Source organism: Leopardus geoffroyi, chromosome B3, assembly GCF_018350155.1.
Source record: "Leopardus geoffroyi isolate Oge1 chromosome B3, O.geoffroyi_Oge1_pat1.0, whole genome shotgun sequence".
Taxonomy (NCBI): Eukaryota; Metazoa; Chordata; class Mammalia; order Carnivora; family Felidae; genus Leopardus; species Leopardus geoffroyi.
The window spans coordinates 4,979,464-4,992,459 of record NC_059337.1 but is presented as its reverse complement, the minus strand read 5'-3'; the positions used below and the strand labels follow the sequence as shown (position 1 = coordinate 4,992,459).

Genomic DNA, 12,996 nt, shown 5'->3' with positions numbered 1-12,996 from the left:
TGAGCGGAGATCAAGAGTTGGAGGTCTAACCGAATAAGCCACTCAGATGCCCCAGACAAAATATTTTATATCATGATGTCCTGGCAAATTGCAGGCTTGAGCTTTGGGTTGGTTTTGCTTTTTGGCTTTTTTTTGGGGGGGGAGGGGGGTGTCTGTTTCCCTTTAACTGTTGTGAAAGTATTTGAAGTATTGAGATTTCTATAATAAAATGCCTTATTGGAAAATAACAATTCTTCCCAACATAGAATTTTAAGAAAAAAATTTCAAAACAACATTCAAGCTTAAGCAAGCAAACTTCCTCTTCAAAATAAAACATTAACCAGATCTTTCATTTATATGTTTAAGATTTTTGATTCATGTTCTGTCAAAGCACAGGGATCAATCGGAATAGCAGGAGCTCATCTCGAAGAAAAACCAAGCGGCACAGTCCTGACTGGATCAGGTGGGACACAGAACTTGTGCACTCGAGTGGCACTTTACTCAGTTTGCTCAAAGATACGGTCTCTAAGCAACCAGGTCCCAAATTTTAAACAAACAGTCCCAGTCATATGAATCACTTCCGAATGGTCTCACTTTGCCTACCAGCACTTTCTTACACAAATACTTCCTGCGAGGGGTTTATTTAGCAGTCTCAATTGGAAATAACCAGAAGCCATCAAATACCACATGGCTTAAAAATGTTCAGAATAGGTCCTGCTACCAACAGATATCCCCAAATCGCTAAACTGTGAAGCAGAAGAAATTCTGCAGAAATCAGAGACGGGTCATCATGCAAAGCCAGAAAATTAAATTCCTAGAACATGCCAACTTAGGCCCCCAAATACATTTTTCCTATTCTTTCATTGGGAACATTAAAATATACAAACACGATTGTTACTCTGACTCTAAGACTAGAAGAAATAAATGCCAAATTCAGTCAAATAAATAGCCCACTTAGCCCAATTAGACTTTCCCAATCTTGATGAGGGAGCAAACTATACAGTTAGCTGGCCTCTTAACACTGGTTTCCTGTGGTCACACCCACTCTGAGACTTACTGAAAATAAGGGGAACTGGTAAAGTATTCAACCCAACTCTTGGCTCCAGCCTCCTTTTTTCCACCTGAAAAGAATGCTATATGTGTCACACTATTCTCCATGAACTAGAGACCATTAAATCTATTAACAAGAATAGAGAGGGAAAAGGAATGAACAATCCAAAATGAAAACTGCAATAAGACAAAGAAACTACCATTAACAGAACCAAAGGGGAAAAAACCAAGACAGTAGAAAAATCCAGTAAATCAAAAGATAGATGTGGGACACATATCTAGTCCTGATTTAACATAAACAGACAAAATGGAGAATAGCCATAAAACAAACTACAGAGATCTAACCTACCAACAGGTACCCCAAGACGGAACTAATGAGTCAGAACTAATTATTAAAGGTACAACTCCTTAGAGTTAAAACAAACAAAACACAAAACAAAAACAAACAAACCAGAAAGATAATATAAATCAAGAGTCTCCACATTACAGGCAAAATTACTAAGCCAACATCAACTCTAATACATAACTCGAGGAAACTTTAAGAAAGAAGAACTCCACAAGTTTCAAATCATGGAAAATTGTGAGGCAAAAACAAAACAGAAAAAAGTCATTTGTCATGGAGCTAAAATCAAGCCAGCTTTAGATGTTTCTAAGTTCTACACATTTTCTCAAGAAAAATGAAATATAGTTTACCATAAAAGAATAAAGAGTGTAGAAATAGAACTGTACTTAATTTAATATTTGACAAAGTAGACATCGATTGCTAACAGGTTGTAAAAAGATTATTTTTAGGTGACAGAATAACTTAGGGGCTCCTGGGTGACTCAGTTGGTTAAGCACCCAGCTTCAGCTCAGGTCATGATCTCGAGGTTTGTGGGTTCCAGCCCCGCATGGGGCTCTGTGCTAACAGCTGGGAGCCTGAAGCCTGCTTCAGATTCTGTATCTCCCCTCTCTCTCTGCTCCTCCCTCACCTGTGTGAGCTCATGCTCTCTCTCTTTCTCAAAAATAAGTATTTTTGGGGCGCCTGGGTGGCGCAGTCGGTTAAGCGTCCGACTTCAGCCAGGTCACGATCTCGCGGTCCGTGAGTTCGAGCCCCACATCAGGCTCTGGGCTGATGGCTCGGAGCCTGGAGCCTGTTTCCAATTCTGTGTCTCCCGCTCTCTCTGCCCCTCCCCCATTCATGCTCTGTCTCTCTCTGTCCAAAAAATAAATAAAAAACATTGAAAAAAAATTAAAAAAAAAAAAAATAATAAGTATTTTTGGGGGTGCCTGAGTGGCTCAGTCGGCTAAGTGTCCGACTTTGGCTCAGGTCACAACCTCATTTGTGGGTTGGAGCCCCACGTCGGGCTCTGTGCTGACAGCTAGGAGCCTGGAGCCTGCTTCGGATTCTGTGTCTCCCTCTCTCTCTGACCTTCCCCGTTCATGCTCTGTCTCAAAAATAAACAAACATTAAAAAAAATTTTTTTAATAAAAAAAAATATAAGTATTTTTTAAGAAGGCAACAAGAGGGATTTTTTTTTAAATGACAGAATAATTTGCATAAAATTTATTTATTTTGAGTGTGAGGGTGCGAGCAGGGGAAGGGCAGAGAGAGAGGGGCAGAGAGAGGGGGGGGAGAGAGAGAGGGAGAGAGGGGGAGAGAGAGGGGGAGAGAGAGGGGGAGAGAGGGAGGGGAGGAAAAGAGAGAGAGAGAGAGAGAGAGAGAGAGAGAGAGAGAATCCCAAGCAGACTTGTGCTATCGGCACAGAGCCCAATGAGGGGCCCGATTTCACAAGCCCATGACCCATCAGATCATGAGCCCAAATCAAGAGTCAGATGCTTAACCGACTGAGCCATCCAGGCACCCCTAAAATGACAGAATAATTTACAAACACCATGAGATTTAAAGACTTAGATTCCTAACAAAAATTAAGCATTAAATTGAAAAAAGCTAACAATATAAGACTTCACATTTTAGCAAGGCTTTGGAGAATTTGAACTATGGCTTTGAATTGATCAAAGAAATTGCAAAGAGAAAGATTAACATTTGAATTGCATAAAATTGAAAACTGCTGTACAGGGGCACCTGGCTGGCTCAGTCAGTATCGTGTGTGACTCTTGATCTCATGGATGTAGATTTGAGCCCCACGTTGAATGTGGAGATTACTTAAAAATAAAATCTTAAAGAAATTTAACAAAATTAAAAAATAAGACTTCTGTACAGTGAAAAACCAAAATGGCAAATCATGAGAAAATATTGGTAGCAAATACAACAGGAGGTTGACCATATTATAAGAGAGCTTATGAAAGTTAACATCATGACTCTACTAGACAACCTCATCCACAATGTGAATAAAATAAAGTTGATAAACAAGTACATGGGAAAAATGTTTAAACTTTCCAGCAATCAAAGCAATATCATTTTAAACTGGAATAAGCCTAAATAAATTATGGATGACCACTGAAAATAGTAATTAAGACAACGATATAGCAATTAAAAGATCTAAATTTGTGAATACAACTATCTAAAAATTATCTACAACTTTTCCTTTTACTCAGGCCCTTTCTTTTTTCTTTATTAGAAAATTCATGATCATTGTAAAAAGCATTTCAAATCTACCGAAGAGCACTAAAATAAAAAGGAAACGTCTTGGGGTGCCTGGGTGGCTTAGTCAGTTAAGTGTCTCTTGGTTTTGGCTCAGGTCATGATCTCACCATTGGTGGGTTCGAGCCCCGAGTTCAAGCCTGCTTGAGATTCTCTCTCTTCCTCCCTCTCTCTCAAATAAATAAACATTTAATGGAAAAAAAAAAAAAAAAAAAGGAAAAGTCTTCTCACACCCTCCACTCTGACTCCCTAGAGGTATCTTCTTATTTCTGGAGTTTCCTGTGAAACACAAGCTTAAATCTGAAGTGAAAAAACTAAGGCTACAAACCTTTAGGACTTTGAAAGTGCCCAGAAAATTCTCCAGAAAAGTCTACTAATGCCTCATCACCTTTATGTTAAATCTGCTTTTGCCGCAAGGGCCAGGATAAAGAATACATTTACCCAGTGCCCACTGCATTTCAGCCACTATGCCAGGCACTTAGCCCTCACAGCACCTCCAGAAGATGCGTAGTATCTCCATTCTGCAAAGCACAAATTTAGGCTCACTCCCTCAAGTTCAACAACTTGCTAAACCAGAATCAGAAATCACACCTGCCCAAACTGAAAATCCTCACTCTTTTCACTTCGCATATCCCAACAGCCAAGTTTTTTTTTTGTTTTTTTTTTAATTTTTTTTTTTTTCCAACGTTTATTTATTTTTGGGACAGAGAGAGACAGAGCATGAATGGGGGAGGGGCAGAGAGAGAGGGAGACACAGAATCAGAAACAGGCTCCAGGCTCTGAGCCATCAGCCCAGAGCCCGACGCGGGGCTCGAACTCACGGACCGCGAGATCGTGGCCTAACAGCCAAGTTTTTTAAAACATTTCAGGTTTGTTTGTTTTTTTATTTTTTTTAATGTTTATTTTTAAGAGAGAGAGAGACAGAGAGAAAGACAGAGCATGAGCAAGGGAGGGGCAGTGAGAGAGGGAGACATACAGAATCTGAAGCAGGCTCCAGGCTCTGAGCTGTCAGCACAGAGCCCGTCGCGGGGCTTGAACTCACAAACCATGAGATCATGACCTGACCTGAAGTTTGGACACTTAACAGACTGAGCCACCCAGGTGCCCCAAATGTTTCAGGTTTTTTAAATGTCTGTTTTAATTAATTATAAGTATTATGAGATTACAGTAGTATGACTTTTCTTAGTACCAAAGATAGCTGACTGCCTAATACATACCGGATTACTCTCCATATTTCTTCATTGTAAATTTTGCTGAGTGTCTCAGCTACACCACAGGGTAAAAAGCAGTAAAATGCTTTTCTGACCACAGTAGGAACTAATCCTTCCGTTTGTGCAAAAAGCACTCTTAGTTTGAACAACTTTAACAAAGGCACTTTTAAATGCAACCAACTTCTTACCTCTGAGTCTATCCAAGGCAAGTGCACCAAGGTTAAGTTTCAGAAAATAGAAGTGAGGTTTTCCATCTGTATCATCATTTTCAGAGTTAAGACTAAATCCCACCCCATACTTCACCTTGCTAATTATGAATACATGAATGTACCCGGCTTGTAGTCCCAATGTGCCATTAAGTAGCTATATCTATGTGACCCTCTGACTCACACAGGGTCTCATGAGGCAATTAAATTAGGTTTCCCATCTGTAAAAGGAAAACATAGGTCAACCTCCCAAAAAATGAAGGGATATTCCTCCATTTGAGAATTGTAGAGGCTGATGGGCAAGGTGTTGTTCTTCTGAATCCCCTCACCTACCCATTTTTTTTTTTTTTTCTTGCCTAATCTTAATTATCTTTAACTTGCTTTCATGATCATGGTGTGCCAGCCTGGATATATCCAGATGTTACTGAATTCTGCTCCCATGTAGAGATCTAAAGAGCCCATCCCAGAAAATGTTCAATGCCAACAACAAAGTCATATGCACAAAAGAGAATTTGTTCTCAAGAACTGATTTTTTTCCAAGACACTGTTTCAATTCCCCTAAATTACAGAAGGAAGAGTGCCTGTTTAGTGCCATGCTCTTGTTAACAATGCGAAGTCTCTGCCAGTCTCCAACCAGCCAGAGCCCTGCTTTCCCTTCTACACGGGGCTGGGGGTATGTTGGGGGGGGGGGGGGTAGGCCCTGCCCCTTCAGGTAGGGTATGGACACAGCAAGAGAAAGGTGGCCCATTGACAGGTCTTGAAAGGGCATTACAGCAAGCCTCTGAAAGAAGGGACCCTTAACCTTCAACCCCAGCGAGTGCTGGGATTAACTTTCTTCCTGTGACCTTTAAACTAACTGAATTTTCTCCTGTTTCCATTTATACATTCTCCTCACTGCAGACTACGCGTCTGCCCGGCCTGATATGTTCTCTTCCTGGGTCTGTTCACGTGAACATCCTGGTCCTTCTCTGTATCACTTTCTCCTCTCCAAGACCTGAGCGCCTAGTGTAGCTCACATATTTACACTTCGCCTCTCTCAACTAAGTGAAAATGCTAGTCGTCTCTACCATACAGCTATTCCACAGACCAAACAAATGTGAAGACAATCAGAACAGGCAAAAGATCAAAATAAACCCACATTTTGGGGCGCCTGGGTGGCTCAGTCGGTTAAGCGTCCGACTTCGGGTGGGGTCATGATCTCACAGTCTGTGAGTTCGAGCCCCGCGTCGGGCTCTGTGCTGACAGCTCGGAGCCTGGAGCCTGCTTCCCATTCTGTGTCTCCCTCTCTCTCTGCCCCTCCCCTGCTCATGCTCTGTCTCTGTCTCAAAAATAAATAAAAACATCAAAAATTTTTTTAAAAATAAAAATTAAAAAATAAACCTACATTTCAAGTCCTTGGTCTGTTCTGCAGCTCGTAACAAAAAAGCCCTGAATCCTCAGATATTTCATTAAAATAGTAACTTAATTTCCATATTAAAGCTACTCTCCAAAAAATAGGGAAAAGCAGAATCTATTTTCTTATTCCCAATCACTCTAGGTGCACACTTTTACAGAATCACTCCTAAATTTTCCCACTTAACCTTTCAGGGAAACATAAACCCACGGCACACCCTCATTTCTCTACAAACACCCTTACACTCACTGTCTCCACACATTCGTCTTCACCCTCTCTACACAATCTCCTCTCTTCCCAGGGAAGAGCTCTGTTACAGGTACGGGAGAAAATGGAGTGCCCTGGGATACACAATGGAGCCACTGTACTTGAAGGTGGAGCTTCCAGGGGGAGGAGTATCAGTACTAGAAATAGAACCGAAGAGGGAAACCTTTTCTCTCCTGGATCTCTCTGATCTTTCTTCCTGGACTTGGAAGGGGTGTAAATTCCAGACCCTGGGGCTCCTCCAACTCAGGAGGGGTGGAGGTTATGAAGGAAACAGGATGGGGGCCGATCCAAAAAGGAAAACTGGGCTTGCGCTAGAGGGGAAAGTGGGGCGCCAACAGCACACGGGGACAGCCCAGCTCACCAGGGTAGAAAACACAACGGGAGCTAAAGCCCCAGCTACGACGGGAGAGCATGTGATTTGTCCGTGGTTTACCTCAAACACTTTTTAAGGGTGGCAGCAGCCGCTTCATACAGCCAGTAGGGATCCCAGTCTTCTATTCTCTGCAGGGCACCCCAGGCTTCTTCCTAGCCCCCTCTAGTAGTAAAATCTAAATACATGCTCCCAACTTGATTTTCTAATCAAAGCTTTCAACAACAACCACCACCACTGCATCCTGCGATTACCTCCCTAAAATAAATCAGGCACATTTCCACGATGCCAGGCCAACAGGACAATACGCCACGATTATACCCTCCCTTATAACCCAAAGCATAAAAAATAAAGAGTATCACCAATGTCTCACTTCCTCGGTCACTTCCTAAGTATGCAAAAGTAGCCAACTGAAAAACACTGCAGGTGATCATGGATGTTAAAGGAAATGGGCTACTTTTCTATTCTGGAAAAAACACCTCAGAGGGACACCTGAGTGGCTCAGTCGGTTAAACGTCCGACTCTGGATCTCAGGGTTGAGGGAAAACTCCCGACAGAAAAGAAGGGCCCTAGAGCAGATGGAAATGAGCAGACAGAATACGCAAAGAAGGAAATGTGATAGAAAGCACCATTCTCGTCGGGCTATCATAACGCAGAGCTCTAAAACTATTTTAAATCTTGCTTCTCAACTAAGGGGGAGCCTATCAGAACCACCAGAACCATTTAAAATATATAGGTGTAGGGGCACCTGGTGGCTCGGTCGGTTGAGTGTCCGACTCTTGATTTTGGCTCAGGTCATGATCTCACAGTTCATGGGTTCGAGCCCTGCCTCAGGCTCTGTGCTATCAGTGCAGAGCCTGCTTGGGATTCTTTCTCTCCCTCTCTCTCTGCCCCCACCCCATGCTCACTGCTCGCTCTCTCTCTCAAAAAATAAATAAACTTAAATAAGATATACGGGTATCTGGACCTTCCAGACCTACAGAATCAGAGTCTCTGTGGTAAGGCCGAGATATCTGTATTTTTAAGTTCCTCGGGTGACCTAATGCACACGCTTGGTTGAGAACCACTGCACGACTGACTTTCAAAAAACTAATCTTCAGCCAAGAAAACTACAAGTAGACCATGCAGACTCAGGCTTCAGCTTCCTCACTGACATGAAATGGTTAAAGTGGAAGGGGCGTTGAACTAGAGTAGCGGCGGCAAGGGGGTGGTAGCCAAGACGCTCTGTAAAAAGGGAATTTTACTGTGGAAACCCAAGTTTAAAACAAAAGCAGAACTGCTTCGGATGGAGGAAGGAAGGGAGCTGGGGTTCTTCCCTCTCATCCCCAGGTCACCGCAACAGAGACACAGGATGGTCTCTCATTCCAGCTGCGGCTTTCAAATTCTTTGACTTTCCAAAACTAGATCTAGCGCACAGTTTAAGTAACAGGGACCTAATCTTTTTTTTCCATGGGGTCCTTACACACTTCATATGAGAAACATCCCCTTTTCTTTTTTTTTTTTTAAGTTTATTTATTTTGAGAGAGAGAGAGCAAGCGAGCGAGCAGGGCAGGGGCAGAGAGGATCTCAAGGAGCCTCCACGCTCAGCTTAGAGCTGACGTGGGGCTCTATCTCGGGACCGAGATCATGACCTGAGCCAAAATCGAGAGTGGGTCCTTTAACCGACTGAGCCCCCAGGCGCCCCTCCTCTTTTCTAATCACATATTCACTTCCTGCTGTCTAACCTTCTATTTAGAAAAACAAGTGTTATTATCATTCTCCCCACCTAAATCACCACTAACCGCCCCCCTGTACCCAGTCTAAAGGAAGAGGTTTAAGCTCAGCAAAGAAGCGTGGATTCAAGACATCAGAATGCTGTTAGAGAGTCCCAGGGACGGAAGAAGGAAAACGGAAGCAGGGAGGGGCACAAAAGGGACCATGTCTTTCGAGAGGAAAAGGAAAAGAGCTGAAAGGCTAACACTTGTAACTTCAGGAACACATGGATGTGTGTTGTATTGTCCTCTGGACTTTCCTAAAAGTGCTTTAAGAGCCTCAGAATTAACAAAACAAAAATACTCTTGTTTATTAACACTACTGAAACATCCTTGATTTTCATCGGACTTTGATCACAAATACCTTTCATTACCCCATGCTGGCCTTTTCCACCAAAGCTCACACGTAGGAAACAAGATCTGTAATTATATCTATCTGCCCTGGGGCCTTGCAAAGGAATACCAGCACCAAAACAAAACTGAACCACTGATAGCAAATAGGCCCTCTAAGAGTAAGACCACCAGGTGTCCCAGCATCTGAAAAGGGAACACCGCCCTGATACGTTCACTTCCCAAAAAATGCAGAGGATGGTGACTCCGGTAAACTTTGAATACTGCCAAACCAGTGGACCTTTCCCCAGAGTCCTACCAAGAGGAAAATGAATCCAATTCATATATAAATCAAAACCAGTGAAACACCAGGCTAAGAACTTTAAACTTCAAAAAATGCTATTTCAAAAAAAACCAAAATGCTATTTCTGGGCCGCCTGGCTGGCTCAATCATAAAGCCTGTGATTCTTGATCTCAGGGTCCTGAGTTCAAGCCCCGTGTTGGGTATGGAGCCTACTTAAAAAGACACACACAAAAGAAAAGTTTGGGGAAAAAAAACCCACAAACTGCTATTCTCCCCTACAGCTCGTAGTGCCCCAAAACGTGCACGATACGCATAAAACCAAACACAGATCTGGGAATTTTTCAGAATACATAAGCGCCCATCAGAGTTTCATGATAAGCTGCTATCAAGGCCACTTGTTCCCGTGAATAAATACCCTACCTATACTTATTCCTTCAAATACCAGCCTCCGACAGTCACACCTAGGACATATTCAAAGAGATCTTTATCTGTGTTCACATCACAACAGCTCCCTTCTCTGCAGCCGGCCAATCGTTACCTCTTTGCTTCTTCCAAATGACAAAGGTACTCATAAGCCACATTCTGACGTCTCCTTTCGTCCATCTCCTCTGCAGTGAGTCTCTCATTATCCAGGACAGCTAAAACATGAAAGGAAGAATGTAAACACAAGAATCTGTAACCTTTCTGACAGATAAAAGAAAGCCACGGCATCAAATTCCTGTTAGTCACCTGGCAGGTCAGGGTAACCTGTGGACGTGTGGATGGCCAGATGTACTACGAGGACTTTCCTAAAACAGGAACTAGGGAGTTTCAACTACATTCGTCTTACCCTTTTGTTAAAAGTGTCATCATATAGACTTGTACGAAATTTTAGTACAAGTTTGTTGTCACTTGACAAATACTGAGTTGAGATTTTGGCCCAACTCTGTTCTCGTCTATCTACCAGACTCTCTCCCAATACAGAGCTGAGAGTGTTGTTTTTCCCTTGTTTATTAATAACCCAAGGCAGCAGTCATTGAGAACTAAGTGGCGGTAATTATGTTCAACGCCTTACATGCATTCTCTCGCGGAAGTCCCACAACAATCCTCTGATTATCATTCCCATTTTACAGATGAGGAAACTGAGGCTGGGTGCTCTTAGCTCTACCGCTAATAAGCGGTTGCAGGGCCTGGATTCCAACCCAGGCAGTCTGTCTCAAATCTGCCAACTTCATGGGCACCCGGGGTATGGCATCGACTCCTGACTCCTTGGGATGGCATTCAAGGCCTTTTCCAACTTGGCCCCAACTACTTCTGGAAACTCTTCTCCCTCTCCCCGACCCTCCTCCCCCCACCACTGTGTCCTGTCTCTGACCCCACGCTGCCCAACCTCACGCAGCATCCGCCAGAGCTCCGTTCACGTGTCACTACCTGTGTTCTTACTGCCGTCCCCCCACCCCTCCTCCACATCCACCTTCCTGCTTTTGCCCGGCTGGCTCAGCATCTTTTATCTTTATTACACCTCACTATCATTAGCTTGTACACCTGTCCTTCTCTGATTGAGACGCTCTTGGCAGGCAGGGCCTGCTCTTACTAATTTCACAAACGTGACACAATCCCTCACACATAACTGTTGAGTGAAATTATCCTAAAAACGGACCATTACTCTCACAAGAGAAAATAAAAACGAAATCTCGGGATTCCAAAGGACCCTCCTGCGGCCAACGGTAGCTGTGCCGCCTACAAGTTCAGTGCCGTCCCCTGGACGGCTACAGAAAACGAGGTTCGGAAAAATGAGGAAGTCACAGGGGTTCTTTTTTTCTTTTCTTTTTTTCTTTCTTTTTTTTTTTTTTTTTTTTTTTTCTCTCTCTGTTATAATTTTTGAAAGCCTGACCAGGGAACGAAGCCCGAGCAAGGTGAAGTGGCCCGCCCCGGGCCGCACGTCTCCGCTGGCCCGGGGCCCCCCGCAGGTCCCGACCCCTGGTCCACGTCGCAGGCGGCACCCGGGGCAGCGCCTTCCCGCGAAGCGCGAGCGGAGCCCAGCGCTCCGGGACACGCCCTGCCCCGGCCTCCTGCCACCTCACCCTAGGCCGTCTACCCCAAATCTCGGCGGCGCTGCGAGGCGGGAGGCTCTGGGTGGGGCCCCTCGCGTCGCGGCGCCCGGGCTCAGGCGAAGAGGGCCGCCTGCGTCCCCGCCGCCGCCGCTGCCGCCTCCGAGCCCAGGTCGCGCGCCTCGCCGCCCCTCCCGCCCGCCGCCCGGCCCGGCCGGCTCTTCCGGGTCCGCGCGGCCCGCAGCCGCCCTGCCGCGCCCGCCCGCCCGAGCCCCCCGGGAAAACGGCGCCTCGGAGGCAGCGAGCCCGGCCCCGAAGCCCCCGCGCCGCAGAGCCCTGCACTCACAGCCATAGTGCGGCCGGACCACGCCCAGTCCGTCAACATCGTCCGTGGCGGACATGGCGGCCGAGCCCGGGTCTCTGCTGAGGAAGCGGTGAGACCTTGAAGGCGCGGCCGACGGCAGCTGCGGCTCCTGCAGAGTGCGCGGGCTGCCTTGCTCCCTGAGGCCCCGCCCCGCCCCGTCGGCCCCGCCCCTCCGGCCCCGCCCTGCCGCGCCTCGCCCTGCCGCGCCGAAGGGAGCTGGGGTGGGGGCGGAGCCCGAGCCGCTCAGCCCCGCCCAATCCCCCGCCCCTGGCGGTAACGCCCTCTGGAGGCGGAAGGAAGGGGGCGGAGCCCACCCGTCCAGGGCGTTCGCGGTCCTCCTCGCTCCGCGGGAAAGGCGGCCCCCGCCCTGGAGCCCTGCCCTGCCGGCCGCCGCCCCGACCGCACCTCGGGGACAGAAAACGCCGCCTAACTGAAACAGAGCATATTGTTCCTAAACTAGAAGAGGAGGTTGCGCAGAAGAAAAAGATATTCCAGAAGAAACAAAAGCTTATGGACCGGGATTAAATTCAGCGTTAAATAAAAGCACATAAAAGTTAAAAAAAAAAAAAAAGGCTTGAAATAAAAACCATGGCCCCTCCTCTTTTCCCCTGCCGGTGGAGCTAAACTCCTTTGCACCAAAGCGCTCCAGGAAGGCGTCCTTTGCAGTGACCCAAAGTGTTCTTGAGGAACAGAAGCAGGACCCAAACTGCCATAAGGGAGGCACAGCCCTGCAGCCTGGCCTCAGTCTTCTCTCCAGATTCGCCCCTTGTCACCAGATTAGAACTGTTTAACACCCCCCCCCCCCACACACACACACCGCGTACTTGAGAAGTGGATGCTAAAACAGGAGACTGTCCAAGCCTCCTTCTCTTAGATTCCCCTGCCTCTGTTCTTCCTAAGTTCCTCTTTTCTCAGGGGATTCTTTGCCCTTTTTTAGGATGCCTCTTCCCCTTGCAGCTTGTGGCCTGCCCTTAAAATATTGGTATTCATTGGAATTCTGTTCTTAGCCTCTTCTGTTTTTTGCCCACTCCTTCTGGGTTGTTTTTTTTTTCCCCCCCATTTTACGCACTCTTTCTGGGTATTTTTATTCTTACTCACCTTAAACTGCTGAAGAGCTTTAAATGTACATTTCCAGACCAGGCTCTGTAAAAGACCCG

The 12,996-nt window shown here is 45.8% G+C and overlaps 1 protein-coding gene across 1 annotated transcript in view; it reads right to left on the bottom strand.

The window, feature by feature from the left end:
- Positions 1-12,019, bottom strand: part of IQGAP1 (IQ motif containing GTPase activating protein 1) — a 105,178-nt gene extending 93,159 nt beyond the window's left edge. Inside the window, exons 1-2 of the mRNA XM_045452271.1 lie at positions 11,822-12,019; positions 9,984-10,083 (exon numbers count right to left, since the gene is read on the bottom strand). Of these exons, the coding sequence (XP_045308227.1) occupies positions 9,984-10,083; positions 11,822-11,876 (155 nt within the window). The 5' untranslated portion in view covers positions 11,877-12,019. The remainder of the gene's footprint in view (positions 1-9,983; positions 10,084-11,821) is intronic.
- Positions 12,020-12,996: the final 977 nt, after the last annotated feature.